This window comes from Filicampus tigris, chromosome 14, assembly GCF_054856515.1.
Source record: "Filicampus tigris isolate MCC_2025a chromosome 14, RoL_Ftig_1.0, whole genome shotgun sequence".
NCBI lineage: Eukaryota > Metazoa > Chordata > Actinopteri > Syngnathiformes > Syngnathidae > Filicampus > Filicampus tigris.
In genome coordinates, this window is record NC_141230.1 from 3,297,068 (window position 1) to 3,321,445 (window position 24,378).

Genomic DNA, 24,378 nt, shown 5'->3' on the forward strand with positions numbered 1-24,378 from the left:
TCGTCCCTGCACAGCACGAGATCTATTTTCTTTTGACGGTGTTTTGGAGTGAATATAGCAGATGTCCTAAAAGGAGCTGTCACCGAATGGGAACCTCCGAGGCCAAATCACGGAGTCGCTGTTGTGACCGACGACGCTCGCAAGATGGATGTGGCGATACGTGAGGCTGGCTTTGAGCCACACATTAAGTGCTTATCATGCAGGCAATGAACGCAACGCTCGTGCAGCTGGTCCAAAGTTGGCCGCGTATCATGTTTGTTTAGACGTGTCAAGCGTATAGTTTCTTTTTTTCACCGATGCTCAACAGCAGCAGCACTTTTGACGTCTAAATAAAGACAAGTCGAGCTGCCCACGCAAAAACTAATTATGGACGTAATCACGCGCTAGAACAACTCTTGGACATGATGGCTCACAATCTAGAGCAGCGGGGTGCCGTATCTGCAGCTCGGAGGAGCCCAGAACTACAATGAATTGCAGAAATCTTGACACAGACGCAGTGACATTCCTCTTATTGAAGATCGACTGAGAAACAAGTTGAACTCTACAATACAATACAATTTCATTTATATAGCGCATTTCATAACAGCTAGAGCTGTAATAAAGCACTTTAAAAACAATACAATAAATAAAAACACAATAAGTGGTAGTGATACATCTATTAATAAATATATCATTAAATATTAACAAATAGGGAGGCACGGTGGACGACTGGTTAGCACGTCCGCCTCACAGTTCAGAGGTCGTGGGTTCGATCCCGGCTCCGGCCTCCCTGTGTGGAATTTGCATGTTCTCCCCGTGCCTGCGTGGGTTTGCTCCGGGTACTCCGGTTTCCATCCCACATTCCAAAAACATGCTTGGTAGGTTAATTTGAACACTCTAAATTGCCCCTAGGTGTGATTGTGAGTGCAGATGTTTGTTTGTCTCTGTGTGTGCCCTGCGATTGGCTGGCAACCAATTCAGGGTGTCCCCCGCCTACTGCCCGAAGACAGCTGGGATAGGCTCCAGCACGCCCCGGGACCCTTGTGAGGATAAGCAGTATCGATAATGGATGGATATTAACAAATATATAAAATATAAATATAAATAAATAAAGCCAATAAATTACATAAAACACTATATACAATTGAGTTACTGCCCCACGAGCACAGTTGGATTTTGTCAAAGTATTCAGTAAGAGGAAAGATATTATACAGCTTTAGCTGTTATTGCAGCAATATTTGAGAGCATGTAACGAAAGTGACTGTTGCATTTGCACTTTAGAGCTAGATGATTAAATTTTCTTGCAGTCTGTTCGATAAAAAACATTTTGAAAACTGAAAAAATTACATTAGGTATTTTTTTTATATTCGAAAAATCTTGTCTCGTCTCGTTCTTGCGGACTCAATCTCGTGAGACATCTCGTCTCGTGGGATTTTTGTCTCGTCCCATCCCTAATAATTATAGTTATTTTATAGTATTGGGTAGTATCAGACCCGGTGCAAGTGCAACTAAGCCATGACTGCCATCAGGTGGTGAATGGTGATATTACAACTTTAAACTATACAGTGGAACCCTGCCATTTGCAGGCTATTATAGCAAAAAAACTGCAAATAATAGATGCCCATTGAATTGCACTGGGGGGAAAAAAATACTATTTTTTGTAAACACCCAAAAAATTCTACAAAAAAATGCTGATAAATCTCCAGTTTACATTTTCCACAAAAAAAAAACAAAGAAAACAAACAAACAAAAATGTTAACTATTTAAGAAAATCTACCCAAACATATTTTTTTAAGAATATGTTCCTAGCAGGTCTACTATTCTAAACACAGCATTCTGACTAACATTGCGTTTGCGGAATATGAATCAAGCAGCAAAGTCCACCTGTTTTTGTCCATCTCAGGGGGCAGTCATTCAGCCACTTGCTGTCGACTGAAAATGACATCACAGTTGCTCAGGGCTCAGGTAACGACCAATCATGACTCAGCTTCAGAAAACTGGTGAGCCGTGATTGGTCCTAAAGATCTATGATGGAATTTTCAGCCGATAGAATTGACAAAATGGCCGCCCCCTAAGATGGCTAAAAACAGGTGTTTTTTGCTGCTAAACTCATATTCCACAAAACACAGTATTAATCAGAATGCCGTGTTTGGACTAGTGGGGCAGCATAGAACATATTATTGCAAAGAAAATGTTTGGGTTGACTTCCCTTTTAAAAACAATAGTCATTTTGTGGGTGTCAAACCACAAGTGTACGGGGTTCACTGTAGTATAGACAAAACATGTACCTAATCACCAAATTTTTTTTCTTTCTTTTTTATTAATCAAGTGGCCACTCAGAATGTGGTCGGAGCCACTGTCAGCAACTGATGGCCGCATGCGGCCTACGGCCCGTCAGTTGCCCAACCCTGCCCCAGAAAATGAAAACTTTGTGTTGTTGAGTGTGGCAGCATCACACATGTTCAAGAATCTATGAGGAATGTGGCTTGAAGCTTGTCATACAATAGAAAGTTGCGGCCATTTGGATCAGATAACAAAGTGGAAGCTGAGTAGGAAACAATCATGTTCGTGAGCCTTCTGCCTTCGATAACCAGCAGCACACAATAGAAGCGGAGCATGATGTTGTTTCTGCGAGTGTGAAAGTGATTTAACCTTCATCTTCCCTTTTCCTCAAGCTGACAAAACACAGCATGGGTGTCTTTGATGGATTGTTCTTTGAAATAATATTTCTAGAAGATCGCAACATTGAACAATATGTTGTATTATTACAAAACATTACAACTTAAAGCGGAAAAAATTCAGAAAAAAATGTTCATATTTTGTATCTTCATTGATTACACATGTATAGTACTGAAATTTCTCATTAAAATGAATTTAAAACTGAGTAAAAAAAATTTGCATTACTGTCTTTTGTAATTTTTCTTAATATTCCTGTTTAGTTGTCACAAACTCAGAAGACTTGTTTTCTCGAAAATATTTTTTCAAAATGGCATGACATTACTAATGTAATATTGCAATTATTTCTCATATTCTGATGGCATATTCTGTAAAGTATGTCTTCGCTCGTATTATGCCAAACAAAGGTTTTTCATTGAACAGTGTCTGATTTTTGTCTTAATATTATGACTTTACTGACATAATAGTACTCCTTTTTTTCTTTAGAAATGCTATTACATTTTAATTTTTTGACAAAATAACAGCTTTATTCTTGTTATGAAATTAAGTTGTTTTGTTTTATTTTTTTAAAGTTTTTTTGTTTTCCAGAAATTTTCTCTTTTCATTCCCAGCACAAGTCTAAAGTGCTGTCTAACTAACTGTGCATCTTTTTTGGGGGTATTTTGCATTGGTAGAATTGGGCATAACGTGGCGTTTGCGCCTTTGTGCGCTGGCCATGGCATCCCTCATTTGCATTTAAATCAGGGCAGTCCGGGAGCAGCATGCCGTGCGTGATTGGCAGATAAACTGCAACAGCTCCCCTTGTGGATGATGTAGTTGGGCGTGCATCTGACGTGCTCAATTGGAGACCACCTTGCACTCCCAATTGAGCGTCTGTGTTAGACCTAACCCACCAGTAATAGTGACAGGGGTGCCATTAAAATATTTTAAAGAAAATAATGATTATATTTCGTTCAATTGAGTGAATTGAGTTCTACAATGATTCAGAGGGAATGTCCCACGCTGGTGTCACATTTATGAATAAAATCCAATGATATCCACCACTCATGTCCATGGTGTGCTGAATCTGTCTGCCTATGCCTTGATCAAATACACTAAAATTGCGTTACACAACCTGCGCCATGAGTTAGACGGGATTTTACTGAGTCTAAAAACTAGTCTCCATTTTGTGACAAAATTTGCTGATGCACCCTAGGTTTGTGTAATAGAAAACACTCTCTGTCCCCAGAAAGCCTAGTGACGCGCAGAACGGTCTACCAAATTCACAAACACACTAAATTAGACTTTCCCCGGCACAAAAATGGAGATGCGTCCGTTTTCATACCGAGCGCAGTCTACTTTCTGTGAGCAAATCAGTGACCAAATTAGCAGGTGCGTTGGGGGTGCGGCAGCTCCGTGCGCCGGATTGCCCAGTGAGAGGCAATGTGTTCCCAAACAGGCTAGAATAGACTTGCACTTACGACTGTATTCAGATGAGATTCAAACTTTTTTCTGGTAATAGTCAGGCTTTTTACTGGTGAAAAACAAAGACGACAAAGAGAAAGGTTGGAGATGCATCCTTTTTTTAATAAGCTGTTTTGGTATTGAATTTTAGGGTACCTACTGAAATGACCAACTAATGTAATATGGGCCACCAGCAATATGTCAGTGCAATCTGCATGAATAGCTATTAAAATGGTCTGATCGCCTTGATTTTACAATCTGAAAACTAAAAGTTAGTGTTATGACTCCTGTCAGCTGTAGGCTATGTTGAAACATTTGTCACAAAACAGCAGCAATATTGAATAAAGCATCCTCTGTCGTGCACCCTTGACGCAGAGGTTTGCTGGATGGGAAGCGAGCAACAAGAGGGGAGTCGGCGGAGGTGGGGTTGCGGGGGGTCCGTTTGGGAAACATCAGACACACCAGACCCTCGAGAGAGGAAAAACGAAAAAGCAGCGTACTTACTCGCACAGCAGAACTCCATTCTCCAGAGCCGATCGGAAGTCTTTGCCCTTAAATGTTTTCTTGCTCACTGCCTGGGGAAAAAAAAGGAAGAGAAACAAGTTAGGAGTGTACAAGTGCAGGCTGGGAAGAGGAGGTGCTGGTATGCGACCACGAGGGGGGGTTGACGGTGGGGTGGAGAAGAAAGGTAGGATGTGGAGAACAGTAGGAGAGGAAGTCCGAGCTATTTCCTCTTTAGGGCAGAGCGGAGCAGCTTCAGGTGCTCCTCGAGGTGCTCTCATTCCTCCTTAAAACCAGTCTGGATTCCCCAGCCACAAGGAAACAACCATTTTCAGGGTCACAAGGACCTGGAGCCTACATATTCGTTGGCTTCGGGCAACAGACTCAAACCATCACTGAGCGTGAAATGCATGTTGCACTGTCTGAATGAAAGTATGCCGGGTGACTTGCTGCACCATCAGCAGCTAGGAAATTTGACTTTATTTGTGTAATACTGTATTACTATTAATTGCATTTCTCCCCAAAAATATCACGTTTTTCTCCCAAAATCTTTTTACGGTATTTTCTACTTCAATTTTGTAACAAATCATTTGGACTTTTACTTGAAATGTTGTCATAGCACAGCTTTATTATTGTAACACTATTCACATAAGATGACAACCGTACATAACATCATGCAGGTTGCTGGAGCCTATCCCAGCTGACTTCGAGCGAAAGGCAGTCGACACGCTGAACTGGTCAGCTGCATGCAGAAGAAAGAAACAACAATTCACACTCACATTTACACCATCGCTGAGTGGGAACCGAACCCACGCTGCCTGCACAGAAGCGAGGCGAGTGTACCCTCAGTGACATATTGTATGCATGTCATGTTATGACCTCATTCAATCAGACTTTACTCATGTACATTGCTGGACTGGCACTGGCTCTGCAATTTTTGGCTTAGACCAGCTGCTTGTACACATGCACACGCCTACGCATGCTCACAACCACCTCTGTAACTGAGAAGGTATTGTTTCTCATACCATCCGCAGTCAGGGTTTCTTGAGCTAGAATGCACACAATATCCAGAACCTTGCTGAATACACTTACCATATTTTCCGGACTATAAACCGCTACTTTTTTCCCAGGTTTTGAACCATGCGGCTTATAGTCCGGTGTGGCTATTCTGTGGATTTTTCTTTCACAGCTAGCGGCGCTCTAACCGGAATTACAGTACAATACAAACAATTGCTATTAACAGGATGTGACTACAGGTGGAGGAGTTCAACATGCGAGGGCGCTATGCACTAGTTTATTGCATTAGGTGGTGTGTAGTATGTAGTAGAACAGTAAAAGATGGCCATTCGCTGACAGAGTGGCGTAGCAGCGGGCAGTGAAATGAAGATAAGTACTGTTTATTTTCTGTTTTTGTTCCGTTTTAATCAGCAAAGTTGCTGCCGTGTTAATAGGCGCTGTTAGGAAAGAAGCTGTTCAGGCACATACATTTGCATTTACAGTTCAAAATTGTTCTGTAAATGCAGTAAATATCAAATTTTTCAACATAGGTCAGGCTTATATATGGTTTTGTCACAATTTTTTTTTTAAATATAGTGGCTGCGGCTTGTATAAAGTTGTGGCTTATAGTTCGAAAAATACGATATGATAAAAGTAGGATTAAGTCTAAGTAAAAAGGAACATTTTGCTGAGCTTAATTTACTTAATAATGTCATCGTATTTGCTATTGCTTTGCTTATGTGTACATCTTTGCAAGCTAACATCCAATCGGGGCCGACACTATTTTGCATACTGCACTTAATGGTCCATTCATTCAAATCACAGACTGAAATGTTCACTCCTGACTATCTCTGGCTACCAAGTAATAACTGATGTTTAGGGCACATGACAACTTGATGACAGAAAATAATGTAGACTTCAGACAAGGTGAAACCAGGCCACACAGACACATGATTGGAGTGGAAGCCGGTCTCCAAGTACCCACTTTACATCATCCACAAGAGATCTTTCAGTTCCTTTTAAACGTACTTTGTGCGCACCCATCTCCTGCGTGGACTCCAGTGATACATATGTTTCCGCCATATAGGCCGTGCGCTTATCCTGCGCTGAATTTAAAGAGAATGAGAAGAGCCACTTCCATTGGCCGGGAATCGTTGGCTGTGTTCACTCCCACAATGGTGCAAACGCCCATTTTTAAATGCGCCCATCAGCGAAAATACTAAAATAAAGAATACTTCACCTAAATGCACAGTTAGACTGCACTTTGTGCTAGACTTGCACTGGGCACAAAAAATGGGGTTTGGGACTTTATCCAACTTGTCGCCTTAACATTGCGACTTTACTCACATATTATTACAACTTTGCTTACGTAATGTTACATTACTATTCATGTAAGATCACGACTTTGCTCACTTAACATCACAACATTATTCATGTAACATTATCATGACTTAATTCATAATGTTTTTTTCTCGCATGACGACTATATTCACGTAATAGTATGACATTTTTGTCATACTATTATGACTTTATTTACTTGATAGTAGGCCGATAATTTTTCATGTACTATATATATATATATAATACTTTTTTGTGTCTATAACCACATACAATTTTGATTCTTTACCTTGCCATTTTTACCCCACTAACATTGGCGTTTTTCCTGTTACAGCAGCATTCATGTAACATTGATACTTTTTTTGCTCAGCATATTACATGACCTTAACAAACATCACAACGTTTTCTTTGTACAACTGTCTCATGATACTATGCATTTTTTCATGTAATACTCCAATTCTACTCTTCAAATTGTTCTTGTGATACTACAAGTATTTATGGAATAATACACCCTTTTCTCGTAAATACCTTTTTTTCCAACTTTTTACTGTAATTAATCATTAAAACTTGCTGTGACTCTCTTTTTTATTATACTCTGATTATTCATATATTATGACATTATTTTTCTTACAATTTTTCTTGAAACAATTTTTTCCCTCGTAATATTACAACTTTATTTAGCTAATAATACGACTGTATTTATGGATGTTTGAGTAGGTTCTGAAATGCACATCTGTTTTAGTACGGACTAGCAACTTCAAATGGAAACAATTCAACTTTTTGGGGTGACATTTTTCAAAATATTCATCTGTATCACTTGATCCTTCAGCTTCTCTCTTGACAGTCAAAGCAAAGCCAACCAGGTTGTAAACAGACTGCCTGGCTCAAGAAGGATAGTGAGGTTGCCATTGTGATCATATTTTTAGAAGACTACTTTTTTCATCCTTACAGTATATAATAACTGCTGGGAGAGGCCAACTTATTTTTTTTAAGACATTTTAATTTTATTCTAGAGTGAAGGGAAGTCACCAGCAGATGTGATAAAAAAGTGACAATTTTCTTTCATTTAGGTTAACATACATTATATTCATTGCTATAATGCAAGGAGGAATGGCATGTGACATGCACTCTAAACAAGTCGAACGGGTTGCGCCGACCACATTGGTTGGTTTTGATGATTCCTCCTATTACGGCTTTTGTGTCCCATTTCTTCACAAGGATACAAAAGCATTAATGATGGTCCGATCTACCATCTTTCTTGTTTGGAGAGCGAGGAAATTACCTGGGGATCCGATTTCTGTACGCCACGATGATTTTCATGCGTTGCTACACCTACGAACACACCCTCTGTAACTTGAAATCGAATAAACATAGTACCAAGTAATATGATTCAGGCTTTGACGGATGAAGAAGAGAAAAGCAAATGTTGAAAACACTAAACAGACACAAAACTATTAGCACAGGCGATCAAATTTGTGTATGTGTGTGTGTGTAGGGGGGGTGTCTGTGTGGCCATTTGAAATCCTGCCCCCTACTGTTCAATGTCAGCAAAGGTAGAATCGGCTTTAAACTCAACTTTCGCTTATTATGTGGATTTTAGGAGAAGAATGATAAACATTACTAGAATTTAGACTCAATGTTCAGAGAAAAAAGCTCACAACTTTAAGAATAAAATCAGAACCTTACAAAAAACTGTGAATTTGACAATTCATCGTAAAGTCGTAATATTACGACAAAAAAAAATGGAATGTTTCAAGAATAAAGATATAATATTCTAAGAAAGAAGAAATAGACTTATGAGGATTCAGTTGCAATATTACATGAAAAAATTCGGGGGAAAAAAGAAGCAATAGTAAATCACAAACTTGCAATAAAATATGTTTTATGCGATTTAAGTCCAATTACAGGAGAAAATATGACAAGTTGACAACATTGCATGGTAAAAAAGGAGAAATGAGGAAAAAACGGAGCATTACAACAAAAAAAAGTCATTTTATGAGGATAATATTGCAGCATTACAAAAAAGTTAATTACATTCAAAATGGGATGCAAAAAAACACATTATAAATTGGTAATATTATTAAGGGAAAACAATAAAAAGAGAGAACTGCTAAAAAAATAGCACTTTCTACATTACCTTTGTATATATCCATTTTTCACATGACACAAAACAGTTTTTGCCTATTCATTTTACTTGTCCATTTTTTTAGTGTACTGTACTGCTACTTCTCATTAGTGATTACTGTGTTTGTTCCTCTCATTTAAAGTACACTCCTTTCTGTGGCATTGACTAATGAAAAGTAATAAAAGGTCAACTTGAGCTGAAACAGGAGGGCTGGAGGACTCACCCAAACACTTAACTTTTGTGCACTCTAATTGTCATCATTAGAGACATTTAACATCCACTCTAGCTTGGCTGTTCGATGTGTGAGATAAACTCTGAACTGCAGCAACACTGCGCTGCTCTGATTTAACGGGGGAGATTTAGAGCAGTCGAAGAGATTTTAAAATCCTTGCTGCAAAACCTCCAAAGCCAGCGCTCCCCTCAAGAATGTGCTGAATGAGTCTCGTGACGACTTTTTCCCCCCTATGCCCACGACATGTTAAAGATCCAGTTTGGAGGATTTCTTCAAGTAACAGTTAGCAAAAAATGCACTCTGGGGCTATCAATGAAAACGCTAAATGTAATTTACTGTTCAAACATGGCGGGTACAAATGCACAGCTGTAATAATGGATTTGTTCGGCAACAAAGACAAAGTCAAATGGAAAATCAGTGACTGTGTCTTAGCTTTGGAAATGGCAGTACAGTATTAGAAAGGCTTGACACAAGCAAGATTTAGGAGCCGATCACTGATCAAGTTAAAAAAAAACAAAAAACGATAACCGATCCGAGCAGAAGATGGACCAATCCATCCAATCTACAGTATTTAAACAACTTGTTCATTTACTCTGAAGTCGACCATCGCTGACAATCGGGATGGGCGGGTTGGGGCTGACTCGACACTCCTCGATTATCCTCCCAAATTACCCATATTGAGGGGGGGGGAAATTATTTCCGTCCTTTTTTTTTCATGGATAAAGTGAATAAAATATTGCGTGAACAAGGTTGTAAATTTACAAGAGGAAATAAAAAAACACCTTAGTTTACAAGAGCAAAGTGCAACAATGTTGTCAATCTGAATTTTAAAATCGTAAACTAAGAGGAAATTTGAAGGTTTACCAGAAGTCACTATATTAACAAAAAAAGGAATTTATGAAAATAAAGTCTTATGAGAATAAAAATGTCAAAAGAGAAAAAAATAATTTGCCCTGAATAAAGTTGTAATATTAGAAGGAAAAAGTTCAAATTTTACAGGAGACAGAACGTCACTATAATAACATTTGACAATACTGTACATCCCCACAGCTGTCTTACCGTGTTACGGTGCCTTAGTTCTGTGACATACTCCACAGTGTCCACTTTGCTTCAACGGCCCGTTTTCTTGCTGCCCCCAGTCTCCTCTTGGATCAAATGTCTCCTTATCGAGGAGTAACTACACTAGGGTGTCGCTCACCTCCATTGTTGCTTGTTAGCATGTCTGGCTCTAACTGATGCGTTCTATATGACGCGGTTTTCCCAGTTTCCCGTGGGACTCGGAAACCGACTGCCCCCACATCCCTGCGAGCCGGCACTGCGCAGTGGAAAAGTGCCATTAAAGAAACGCTAGTTTAGTGCCATCTTGCCATAATAAAGACAATGAACACTACACAAAGGAAATGAATACAGTATTCCAAAAATGAATAGTAGGCAATAGAAAGCTCTCTCTATCCACTAGATGTCAGTACATGCAACACGCTGGTCCTTGTAGTCCATCAGCAAGCCAATAATGTTATGTGCGCTGAGCACAAATACTCGCAGGAATTGAGCCCGTGACCACTGCTAATGTTTATTCATGTGGGCCACTGAGGCGCATCAGTATTTGCGCACCACACCCCCACCATCCGCTGAATGTTCCTAAAATCTTTTGTTCAAGAAGAGGACAGTCATGGTTCATGAGGGTCCAACTAGGGCATTATCTGAATACAGTCCAGTCCAATATTCCTACGTACATGTTGATACATCACTGCATTAACATCGAAAAGCTGCAAGAGTATTCTTGTGTGAGGTCCCGATGCGCCTAATTGCTCTGGGCCATAAGTTGAACACCGCCATGGTGAGGCGACTAATGACCAGTCCAGTCCGTATGACAAACAATAAGGCAGTGTGGGTCACGCAAGGCGATTCCCCGGGGGCCACAAATCACAAAGAGTTGGTTTTGGTGAAACACATTAAAGGGCTGCCAAAAAGCATATTTTCATCCACTGTTTGAGATGTTTCCCACTACCACAGTGCATTTGCAGGTTAATGGAATGTTCTGTGTCTTGAGAGTTTTAAAGCGGAAGTCAACCCCCCAAAATTTTAAAACTTTAAACCTTTAAAAACATACTGTATGTAATACACCTACTGGCCACACTCTTAGGACTGCCTTGTACCTCTTATGTGGCTAAATGAGGTAACTTGAAACATTAAAAACTACTGCAGTATGACACAGTGCAGTTTTGCACAGTGCAGTTTGACACAAATGTTTGTGTTTGGCAACATGTCACTTGCATATGCCATATGCATAGATCCATCCATCCATCCATTATCGATACCGCTTATCCTCACAAGGGTCGCGGGGAATGCTGGAGCCTATCCCAGCTGTCTTCTGGCAGTAGGCGGGGGACAGCCTGAATTGGTTGCCAGCCAATCGCAGGGAACACAGAGACAAACAAACATCCGCACTCACAATCACACTTAGGGGCAATTTAGAGTGCCGAATTAAACTACCAAGCATGTTTTTGGAATGTGGGAGGAAACCGGAGTACCCGGAGAAAACCCACGCAGGCACGGGGAGAACATGCAAACTCCACACAGGGAGGCCGAGCCAAGATCGAACCCACGACCTCTGAACTGTCAGGCGGACGTACTAACCAGTCGACCACCGTGCCACCCACATGCATAGATCTGCTTCATTAATTGACACGTATAATTCGGCATCTTAATTCAGTGATGAAGTGCTGCCTCCATGAGAGAAAATGCAATCCATTCCTTGATGGGCATTTGCTTTGTTTTTTTTCCCGCTTTGGGCTCCCACTCCCGCAGGTAGAAGCCTCGTCACAATCCACTAACCCCGCCCTTGGTAGTCATTGCAACAGAAGCCATACTCAACATTGGCCTTGCAGTAGAAGAGGGCATGGGTGAAACAGTAGGAAGGAAGTGACACAATTCTTGATGTTACTGATATTCTTGTTTTAATTGATATTTTTCATTATTACGTTATTATTATTAGTTATTATGTCCATATTACATATTGGAAAATCGAAGGGTCTGAGGTATGAGTGCTTTCTTAAGGCCTAGATAGACCAATTCGACGTTGGCCAACAATGACAGACGCTTACCCCCTGTGGCATCCGGCCGGCTGTCGGCACGTCACGCTGGAGGAATACACCGCAACGACAGACAGCGACGCTGACCATTAAAGTACCTTCGGCGCATGCATAAGATGTAATACCCTTCCATACCATCGGCGGCGATGGTCACTATTTCTCATTGTTAGAAAAATCCAACCGTAAAGCTGTTGGCCGGGGACGAATTATAAAAATGTGAACAATGCATTCAGCTATATTCTTTGCTCACGATGAACTCCCATGTGAAGTAAACCATCACGTTCTTGACACGGTATTGAAATTGCACTGCAAGAATCTACTGTAATACCAATATTTCAATTGTGAATTTAACAGAGACAAACATCCGCACTCACAATCACACCTAGGGGCAATTTAGAGTATCCAATCAACTTACCATGCATGTTTTTGGAATGTGGGAGGAAACCGGAGTACCCGGAGAAAACCCACGCGGGCACGGGGAGAACGTGCAAACTCCACACAGGGCCGCCGGAGCCGGGATCGTACCCACGACCTCTGAACTGTGAGGCGGACGTGCTAACCAGTCGTCCACCGTGCCGCCTTCATTAATTTAATATATATTATATTATAGTCAATTTTTTTTAAAAGATCAAAGAATAAAACATATACTCCCTTTTTTAATTAATCTGACGTCATTTGTTTTTACAAGCAATGTGTAAAAGCCAGTTTCCTTACTCAAAAAAAAAAAAAAAAAGAAATATAGTCACCATCATGGTAAGATGTTTAGATTTGGTTGCAAGGGATGACTTAAGCAACTTGAGTCACATCTTGAAGGAAATCCACAGAGGATTATATTACCTTTGATTGGCCACTTTGTTCCAACGGATGCCAGCGAGACAAAAGTGGGGGGCACACATCAAAACTAGACTGATTATACCGTTACTGGTTTAACCTTCAATCAGCTCAGGGCTTACCTAAACCAAGAATTGTCTCACGTTGCATTCTGGGCAACAAGCTTCCTGTGGAAAAAGATGTTGCCTGTGATGACCAAAAAAGGTCATGTGTCTAAGACTAGTGCTAATTTTGCATTTGGAATTCAGAAGATGGGCTTCAAAAGCATTTACTTCCTTACACATATTTTATATTTACTAAAGAGGAGTGTTCTATTGATCGATGGATAGATTCTGTTCGGCATTGAACCCTTGGATTTGAGTAATACATGCTAACAAGCAACAAAAATGGAGGACAATGAACGTTCATTAGCCAAAAATCAGACAGATAATTGGAAACTGCAGCTTCCATAGCTGAGGTAGGCGAAGGAATATGGTGATGTTAGCATGCGTCCATTATAAGAACAATGACAGATCTGCTTGACTAATGAGTGACTAGCTATGAATCGCACTTGGTTTTACCTCCTTTTGTCATGGGCAAAGTAGTCTGCATTGCCATGTCAGGCCAGCAGATACCGTTTAGTGGAAATGGAGATAAAGTGCTTGGTGCCCCACCACCAGACGGTAAATGAAGACAAATCAAAGTGAAGGTCCATATCCTCCACTGTGCATTTAAGGTAAAAGGCATGCAGACACGTGCTCTTTGTGGGCAAGCAACAATTGTGGGTATTCCCTGTCAAATTTAGCCTTGCGTGCAGTCTCCCATCGACTTAAGCACTTTTGTTCTTACACTCTCCGGAGGCTGTAGTACATGGGTGGGCAATTAATTTTGCAAAAAAACAGGAGTACTTGATGAGGGCCAGGCCTACATGCTGAACTCTACTTTGTCTAAGTTATTTTTAATGTATTTAGAAAAGATGTGGCCCCTGGGCCGTACATTGCCCAAGATCTGATATAGTAAGTCAAACACGCAGGGAATGTGCAAATTGTTGGCATACACCTACTGTACACTGACATGAAGGCTCAGCTCTTCAGCCAGACCAGTCAATCCCTGACTGGTTCTTATGGATTCAATAATCTTAAACAGGGGCTTCCGACCACCGTGCGTGGTCACATAGAGACTGAAAAAAAATATTTGAGTATTTCAGTGAGCTGACCAAATAACTGCAAACACCACCTTTTGCCCAAATTCAACTGGGATATGCTCCAGCACAACCACAACCCTAATGAGGATAAGCAGAATAGAAAAATTGATGGATGGTCAAAGAAGCTTTGTTAGTTGTCAGTTACAAAATTTATCATCGTAATAGCATCATAGTTACTTGCATATCTGATTTTTTATTTATTTCAATGCTGGTCCATCAAAATATGTCTATGTGAAACCGGTCTGTGTGCAAAAAAAGGGTGGGGAAGACTGCTCTCGAGCACAGAAGGCATACCCCCTTATTTATTGATAGACCTCCAACATGCATGGAGTCATAAGCACAGTATCCTGATTAAAATACTTTGATTGACTTCATATCGATCCATCTAAAGATCTTCCGCAGGGAAGCCCAGACTTCCCTCACCCCAGCCACATCGTCCAGCACCTCCTGGGGGATTCCGAGGTGTTCCCAAGCCAGCTTGGAGACATAATCGTCTCTCTAGTGTGTCCTGGGTCATCCTCGGGGACTCCTCCTAGTGCAGGGGTGCCCAACCACTCAAAGGCAAAGAGCCACACTTTTGACTGTGTTACCACAAAGAGCCACAGCATACACATACTACACTGGGTGCCTTGATTGTTGGAATGTAATCAAATCCATTACTACGTTCAAACGAGCCCTCCACGCACACCGTATTACTCACTTTGTGTAAAACTGAAATTTTTCCTCACAATCCTATCACGGGGCGAAATTACATTTTCATCAGACAAACCTGATGTAACAATATCAAAAGCTCATGGTTTGATTTTTATCACAGTATTGATGTCACAGTATGATATTTGTTGCAATATTGTATGAAAGCTCACACATCCTAAAAACAGTTGGGTTAAATATAACACAATTTTGAGTCAAAAATGGACCGATCCACTACTTGGGTAAATTTGACCCATCTTCTAGAGGTGCTTTGTACAAAACAGCCCAATTTTTTGAGTTGATTTGTACAAAAGTTGGGTCGAATTGAATCAGGTAGTGGATCGGGTCATTTTTTTACCCCAAATAGTGTTATTTTTAACCCACCTGTTTTTTGTGTGCAACACTGCATCAAGCCTCACTCTTATTGCTGGAAAGTACAAGGTACACGGTCTGTTCACTAATTTGACTGTCATATTTCTTATTTTTAGCATTTGAAATTTGATAGTGTCTACTGACAGTGATTTTCGTTGCTATCAAGTCAGAAACACAGGAACGCTGTGAATAAAGGCAACTGGTAAAGAAAAAGCCAAGTAACAATAAATAAGAGATGCCTAAATTTGGACGGCAACTTATCGCTGATGTGTTGTCTGAGGCAAGGGGTGGAAGTCGGGCGTAGTGGAAGTCCCAACCACGGACTCTACTCCCCACCAGATGACGGCACATCGCGGTGACATATCTACTTTATTTATTTTTTGAATCTGAAGATAATGTACTGTATCTCCGAGCGTACACGGCTGTCTTTTGTTAACACAGCTCCGCGGGAGAAATGTCACGTGCGCCAATCATTTTCGAAAAGGGCCAAAGAGACGCATTCGGCTCCCGAGCCGCGGGTTAGACAGGCCTGTCCCAGTGGAACATGCCCGGAACACCTCACCAGAGAGGTGTAGAGGTGGCATCCTGACAAGATGCCCGAGCCACCTCATCTGGCTCCTCTCAATGGGGAGGAGCAGCGGCTCGACTCTGAGCTTCTCTCTAGTGCCCGGGCTTCAGAGAGCGCGGACGCCGGACACCCTCCGCAGGAAACTCATTTCAGCCACTTGTATCCGGGATCTTATTCTTTAAGTCACAACCCACAGCTTGTGACTATAGGTGAGGGTAGGAATGTAGATCGACCGGTAAATTGAGAGCTTCGCCTTCCGGCTTAACTCCCTCTTTACCGCAATGGACTGATACACAGTCCACATCATTGCAGCCACTGCACTTATCTGCCACTGCACTTATCTGCATGTCGATCTCCCTGTCCATCTTCCCTTCACTCGTGAACAAGACCCCAAGATACTTGAACTCCTCCACTTGGGGCAGGATCTCATCCCTGACCAGGAGAGTGCACACACTCCACCCTTTTCCGACAAAGGACCATGGTCTCAGATTTGGAGATGCTGATATTTATCTCTTCCGCTTCACAGTCAGCTGCGATCCACTTCAGTGAGAGTTGGCGATCACGGCTTGAAGAATCCAACAGTATCAACTGCAAAAACCAGAGATGCAATACTGAGGCCACTAAACCACAGCCCCTCAACGCCTCGGCTGTGCCTAGAAATTCAGTCCATAAAAGTTATGAACAGAGTTGGTGACAAAGGACGGCCTTGGAGTCCAACCCTCACTGGAAACTAATCCAACTTACTGCCGCAATTTACAATGCGGACCAAACTCTGACATCTGTGGTACATGGACCAAACAGCCCGTATTAGGGGGCTCGGTACCCTGTACTCCCATAGCACCCCACATAGAACTCCCCGAGGGACATAATCGAACGCCTCCACGTATCCAAGTCCACAAAGCACATGTAGACTGACTGGTTGGGCGAACTCCCATGCAGTCAGGACCCATCCCCCCACCTGAAGGCAGAGGGAGGCTACCCTCTCATCCACCAGAGTGAACCCCAATGTACAAGCGCCAAACCAGGGAGCAATAAGTATGCCCACACCTGCTCTGTGTCCCTCACCGTGGCCAACTCCAGAGTGGAAAACCCCTCTCGAGAGGACTCGTAGCAGAACACAAGGCGAGCCCAACTATATCTAGTCGGAACTTCTCTGCATCACACATTAGCTCAGGCTCTTTCCCTGCCAGATAGGTGACATTCCACGTCCCTAGAGCCAGCTTCTGTATCAGCCAAGGTCCCCGCGTTTGGCTGCCGCCCAGCTCTCTATGCACCGGACCCCTTTGGCACCTCCCACAGGTGGTGAGCTCATGGGAAAAAGGGGACCCATGTTGTCCTTTCGGGCTGAGCCTGGGCAGGTCCCATGGGTGCAGGCCTGTCTACCAGACGCTCGCCTTCAAGCCATACCTCCAGGTCTGGCTCCAGACGGAGGCCCCGGTAACCCGCGTCCGGGCATGGGAAAACTGGTTCCATTAATTTCATTCATCATAAGGGGTCTTTTGAGCCGTGCTTGGTCTGATCCCTCACCTAGGACCTGTTTGCCATGGGTGACCCTGCCAGGGGCATAAAGCTCCAGACAACTTAGCTCCTGGGATTATTGGGACACTCGAACCCCTCCACTACAATAAGGTGACGGCTCACGGAGGGGATTGATTTCATATACTGAATAAAAACATGTGCTCTCCTTTGAAGTGTAAGATGGAGTGGTCCGCGTGTCCTGAAAAGCCGACTACTAGAGGTAACTATCTTCTTTATCTTTTTTTTATTTAAATGACACTCACAAGTGTTCCACACAGCCTCAGCTGATCCGTCAATGAATCATGCGAATCACAAGAATCAATGAATCACAAGAGGAAGACTAAAAGTGCGCCTTGGACAACGAACATGAGGACATCGGAGGCTTTACAGTGCTATGAAACACGGCAGAAATGGGTTAACATATTTCACTTTAGGTAAGACTGCAGATGAAAAATGAAACTAAAATAACTAGAGAGTATGCAAAGAATGCAGGAAAAGGTTTCAGCTAAGGTGGGCAACACTTCAAATCCTTCGAGTCATCTCTGTGGTCTTCTTCCGTTTGCAAAATATTTAAACAATCAAATAAAAACACCAAAGAAATGCCATTTGTGGCCAGATTGTGGTATAAAGGGGGCTTTCAACACATTCTTGGCACTCTTGCCATTCTCTTACTGTTCATTTTGTTAGGAAGTCTTGCTGGGGGGGCCACTACTGCAGGAATGTGTCCATGTGACAAGCTGCAGAGCATTTAAGAATAACTTTTTAACATTGCCGGCACCATTACTAACAGCCACAACACACAAGCCTCTGTTTTAAGTTGTTTAAAGCCGAGCAGCTTGTTAATCATTCAGCAGCCAGTGGACCCAATAACGCTCTGCCCACCAGCCCTCTCACGTTAAAACCACAACCATTGTCCATTTGATTTTTGCCTTCTACCTGCATGAGCTGGTGGGCTTGCTTTTGGAATCTTGGTGCCCGCCGGTCACAGTGGGCCAGTGTGCGCGACACTGATGTCACACTGAAAGCATTCACATTCCGCCCACCTCGTGAAATTGGAACAATATTTGTTGAGTTACAAGTTGTCCACAAGCAACACGTTATCCTGCCGAAAGGAGAATATGTGTGATGAGGAAACATATTTTCAGCCACTAAAGCTACACTAACACACACTACATGCCATGTTGTAACAGATTATAAATACATAGTGATGATTTGGTCACATTCATTCAATTCACTCACACACATAATACAGTTGAGGACATGAATGTAAGATTCATTTTGAAATTTTAATGAATTATTTGGAATGATATACAATATTGACCAATACCCAGAAGAATAGGTCCAAGGATCTCAATGAAGATCTAAGAGGGACAATTGGAGATTGACCAAGTTGAACAAGTCTTTTGGAGCCATTTCAAAGCAAGTGCCGCCACAAAGTTCAAACAATTAGCACTAGTTCAAACAATTGTACATAATTACAAGTTGTTATACCACTGGGAGAAGGCCAAAACTGTCACCTTCACAGAAAAGGACATTAGGAGGTTCAGGAACCCCCATTCTGTGTCTTATACAGTATGTTGTCCCTTGCAAGTGAGCGGTCGACTGCTAACACTTGACAGCTGTCAAGCCCATAACATGGGTGGTATACAAAAGTACTGCAAGAAATTGTGGGAAGCACATTGAACGGACCACTTGGAATGAGGCATGCGAAAAATAATAACAATGGAGGAGAACAAGAGTCTCCCTTTACTTCTCAAACTCAATTTATCAGAAAGGTCAGCAAACAAACACACAAAAAATGGGGTGCTGCAGCAAATTGGAGACTGTGGAGTACAGTATACAAATAGCTATTGCAGTGTCCACAGCAATAGGCTAAGATAATGTTAGCATTTGCCAATATGCTATCAGATCAAAATAGTAATCCACCCAAAAATTATTATAAGAATAATTTAAAAACATTAATAAACAAGAATGACCAAATTGATTAAATATATATATATATATATATATATACGAAAACGCCAGATCTCCTGAATCCATCCACAAATAAATCTTAATATAATTTTTAAAAATGAACATAAAGTTATCAGGTGCTGTTACATGGTTTTGCATTAAATAAATAAATACATTGAATCTCATGGTATCAACGGAACATGGTAGTAACCCTTGCTCCAGATACGCGGTCATAAGTTACAGTAGTTGGCACCCAATGCAGACAGCACAAAAAATATTTTAAAAATACAAAAATTGTGGATCTCTTGAATAAATCCACAAATAATTGTAAATGTAATAATTAAACAATGATTATGTGTGTTATTTGTTGCTGTGATTTGAAGTTGTATTAAAAAATACAAAATAAAACTAAGCTAATAATTATTTAAAATATATATAGTAAAATTTAGGATCTCTTGAATCCAAAACTAAGGTTTGAGTTATCTGTTGCAGAGATGCACTGTATGAATAAAATGTGAATTTCAATGGCTCATCAACATGTGACACTTAATACCTCTAGTTTTACTCCTATAGCTTTTTTTCAGCTTGCAACTTGCCAAACAAGTTTGAATTCTTCCTTTTCTTCTTCCTTTTCTTGATGAAAACAACATCTCTGGCTACATTGACACCAATGACATAAAACCAAAAGAAAAATGAGAGCACTCACTTCGATCCACTTCTGAGCCTCCACGTACGCATCCTGGCAGCTCACCGTGGACTGTTCTCGCCACTCCATCACACCAAAACGTCTTGTTATTCTTTGAACTGAACCGTGGGCTCAATCAGTTGAACCCGCGATTACACGTCCACAGACGTGGACATTAGCGTACTGTACTCCCTTCTCTTCTCCTCGACGATCGAAACTCGCTGAGTGGACCAACCAGGTGATATTTGCTAATCTAGCTGTGAACAAAACAAAACGAAACAGTTAAACGCATTCTATTGTTGTGCGTGCGCAAGGTGGAACAGTCACGCATTCTTTTGCATCACATCACATCACATCACATGATCACACGGCTCGAGCCAGGCACACCTGTGCACGAAGTACTGTATTATCATTACCTTTTTAATCTTTCTCCCACGCAGCAGTCAGGTTAAAGTCACGGACTCACGGAGCATATTCCACGACGTCTCTTAAAGTGTCTAAGATGAGGGAGCCCTGTGGATCGCCTAATACGTCTTCATAAATTGTTCCAAAAAAAAGTTTGAGTCTCCCTCGAAGAGATTACAGTATAACTTTTTTTTTCTTTTAAAAGAAACAGGCACACACTTTATCCCTGCAGCGACACTCTGTGGAAGCTGACGCGTATTGCAGAGTGCAGAGTGCGAAGCAAGTTTAACTTGGGGACCTATTTTGGAAAATGGCTTTTGGATGTCTACATACTAATAAGTGTAGTTGGATATTTGGAGTGCCTTCCAACCAGGTTTAGGTTGTTACAGTTTGGATTTCGTTTTTTTTTTTGTTTTTTTTTAATTTTAGTCTTAATTAGAAAGAATAAAATGTTTTTTTCTTAGTTTTTCTTAATTAGTTTTCGTTTTTTTAAAAACGTGTTACTTGTGTGCACGATTTTAACAAGACCGTAGTAATAGTGTAGCAAAAAATCAATTTTTTTTCAAACATTTTGATAATACAGAGTAGAGTTAATAGTTTTAACAGTCCGCAGACTTTGAATTACAATTAATGCAGTGCATACCGCTTCTGATGTTAAATGAAGGCATGCCTGCATGCGCCCTAATTATAATAAAGCTAGAATGCCTTGTTTGCCAAGTTGTCAACTTCAAAAGTGGATTTGTGGCTTGAATTAATGTTAATAAGTATTAAACCAGGTTGTAAAGTGTACTATTTTTAATATCCTGTATATTTGTATACAGTATATTAAATACCGGTATATATTAAATTTCATATATATATGTACCAAAAAAGCAAAGCACTTTTTACCTAGCGTTACGTTTCATTTTGGGCTGAGTAATTGACAAGAGCAGGTGATCCATTCAATTTCATTTTATTAATTTGAAGAGACAAGTTGATGAACGTCATGAACAAATTTCAGACGTCAATAAGCCAGATTGTAGCCATAGACTAATTTCCATCTGTTGTCCCCAGGTAGATGTTCCCGATGACGAGGATGGTGATCTGGTCCTTGGCGGCGCCGTGCTTGTTCTTGACCTCGTAGATGAAGGTGGTGTTGGCGGCGTCGTCCACCTTCCTCACCGTCAGCTTGTTGCCGTCCACCAGCACCGAGTATGGCAGCGGGCCCGACGACGGTGGTCGGTTGGAGGTCGCCGTCAGCTCTGCAGACCAGCGTGGTGTTCGAGCGGCGCATGTACCAGTTCTGGTCGTAGCCCTCAATGGAGCCCTCCACAGAGAGCCTGAGTTGGTGTGTCCAGGTTTTGTCCTGGGTGCGCTGGTCCACCAAGCACGTCACCTCCCAGCCGTTGTCGGCGGATGTGGGATCCAGCCAGTACTCGCTGCGCACCGTGACGTCGGGCCCGTTGGTGCAGGTGGTGGTCCGCAACCGACGGCAGCCACTTGATGGTTGCCCCTGGCTTGGCGTCAGCCGTCTGGCACTGCGCCACCACCGTCGCCTTGGTGCCCGCCTGCATCGTCACCACGTTGGCAGAGTTCTTTGGCCAGCAGCACGAGTGTGGCGGGTCCCCGCTCGCTGTCCAACGGGTAGGTGGCGTAAAGACAAGTGAAGCGGCTGGCGTCGGACATGTGCATGTTGGAGATGTGGATGAACGGGTTCCCCTTGTTGTTGTGGAGGAAGACCATCCAGTCCTTGAAGGACAAGTTGGGGAAACAATGGTCAAAGAAGGGATGGTACACGGCAGAGTAATCCAGGTCCAGGAAGTAAAAACCCTGCCACAGTTTGGCTTCAGCCACAGGTGCTTCTAATCAACTGAGCTTGTTTACCGGCCGGTTGAGTAGAAGCACCTGTGGCTCAAGCCAAACTGTGGCAAGGTTTTTCCTTTCTGGACCTGGATTACCCACCTCTGGTACATGGCGACATGGCATAGTCACACTGACCTTCGGGTGGGCTCCCAGATCCACGACACCGGTGTGAGTTTGGTTTTGCCTCCCCCATTGATTAACAGCTCCACGTCCACCTTCATACGCAGTCGCGCACCTTCTGAACCCCAACTGAACCTCACTTGGCCGGTGAGGAGGAGCCAAGGCGCCGCCAGCAGCAACGACAGCAACCGGCGGGCGGATGGAGAGGACCGAGCGGGCGACAGGGATCCGTCTCTCGCCATTGTTGCGTGCGCCGGAGCAGGTGGGCGTCAGGGGAATATCTACAAGATCCAGATTAGTCCACGAATTTGTGCGTGCGCACGTGTGTTTGCGCGGGGACTCGCAGCCAAGTTGGCGGCCAAACCCCAATACCCACACTTGCACCGTACAGTCCTCAATGAAGTGTACACGTACTCAAAGTGCACCAAGTGTTTGAGAGTACAGTTTACAAGTGTACAAAGATATATGGGAGCGGCCATTTTGTCTTCTGTCGACTGAAATTGACATCACAACTGCTCACAACGACCAATCACGGCTGACCTGTTTTTTGAATCTGAGCCGTGATTGGTCGTTGTGAGCAGTTGTGATGTCATTTTCAGTCGACAGAAGATAAAATGGCCACCCCCGGAGATGGCTAAAAACAAGTGCATTTTGCTGCTTAACTCATATTCCACAAACGCAATATTAACCAGAATGCCGTGTTTCAACTAGTGGGCCTGCTGGGAACATATTCTTGAAAAAAATATGTTTGGGTTGACTTCTGCTTTTTAAGTAAAATGGAGCTATGGCTCCATTGTTTGGACTATTTGCGGCACCTGCACGATCTCTGCGCGGAAGGTCGCCAAGTGCGGCAGACACACTTGGACAAAATACATAGGTGACTTTCAAACATCGAAATTACACATATACAACTGATAAACTATGTAATAATTCAATATCTACAATCGATGAGGCTTTTTTCGGCACAGGACTTCCACCGAATGTCGCCAGTTTCCCGCCATTTTAGTCAAATCCGCAATGAATTGTGGGTAATATGCTTCGGATGAGGGGCCGTGGATGCGGGCTCATCTGACGTGTGGAACAAGGGAACAAAAGGGGCAGGGCGACCCCACGGGGACCTTGATGAGCGTAAGCATTTCTTGGCAGCTTTTAGTTTTCAAAATAAAGATTCACGTCAAAAGTTCCCGTTAGCTCGTCCCTTTATGGCAAAATATAAATGTAAAACCCAAAGAGATACCATTGCATTTTCATTCAACGTGGCAGCATTTCATCACCAAGCTGTTGAAATACATTTGTCAATTAGTGTAGCAGTGCGACGACAAATATAACACAATTTACCAACACAATAACTTATATCAGGGGTGGGTAATTGTCTGTTTTCCATGTATCCCTGCTGCAACACACCTGATTCAAATGATCAGGATCGTTATCCAGCTTCTGAGGTCTGTAGAAGCTGGATAACGATCCTGATCATTTGAATCAGGTGGGTTGCACCAGGGTGATATAAATTATGCAGGATACAGGCCCTCGCGGGCCAGAATTGCCCACCCCTGACTGAGATGAACATTTGTACGACAAAATCAGAAGTTAAAACCGGTAATACTAAGATAATGCAAATGCGTGCAAGAGTGCAGTTTTGCTTACCTTTTGGATTTGACATGATTGTGCTTTGGTTGCTGTGTCCAAGTGATTCTTGTAGTGTGGGCTGTTACTATGCTAATCATCTAAATTTTGTAACATTGGGGAGTACAGAAAAGTTTGCTCATATACACATTTGAAGAAATGTGCAAATATTAATAAGAAGACTTGATTGGTTTGAAGCAAGGTTA

At 42.2% G+C, this 24,378-nt stretch overlaps 1 protein-coding gene and 1 pseudogene across 15 annotated transcripts in view; both read right to left on the bottom strand.

Moving 5' to 3' along the window:
- lmo7a (LIM domain 7a) overlaps positions 1 to 20,774 on the bottom strand; it is an 86,337-nt gene extending 65,563 nt beyond the window's left edge. For 5 of the 15 annotated variants that reach the window (XM_086050697.1, XM_086050699.1, XM_086050695.1 and 2 more), the window contains exons 1-3: positions 20,599 to 20,763; positions 20,204 to 20,439; positions 4,603 to 4,673 (exon numbers count right to left, since the gene is read on the bottom strand). In XM_086050697.1, the coding sequence (XP_085906823.1) occupies positions 4,603 to 4,673; positions 20,204 to 20,272 (140 nt within the window). In that variant the 5' untranslated portion in view covers positions 20,273 to 20,439; positions 20,599 to 20,763. Of the gene's footprint in view, positions 1 to 4,602; positions 4,674 to 20,203; positions 20,529 to 20,598 lie in introns of those variants that run through there. The other 10 variants (XM_086050694.1, XM_086050693.1, XM_086050700.1 and 7 more) reach the window with 5 other exon arrangements.
- Positions 20,775 to 21,523: 749 nt separating this feature from the next.
- On the bottom strand, positions 21,524 to 22,791 carry LOC147136067 (nectin-2-like; annotated as a pseudogene).
- Positions 22,792 to 24,378: the final 1,587 nt, after the last annotated feature.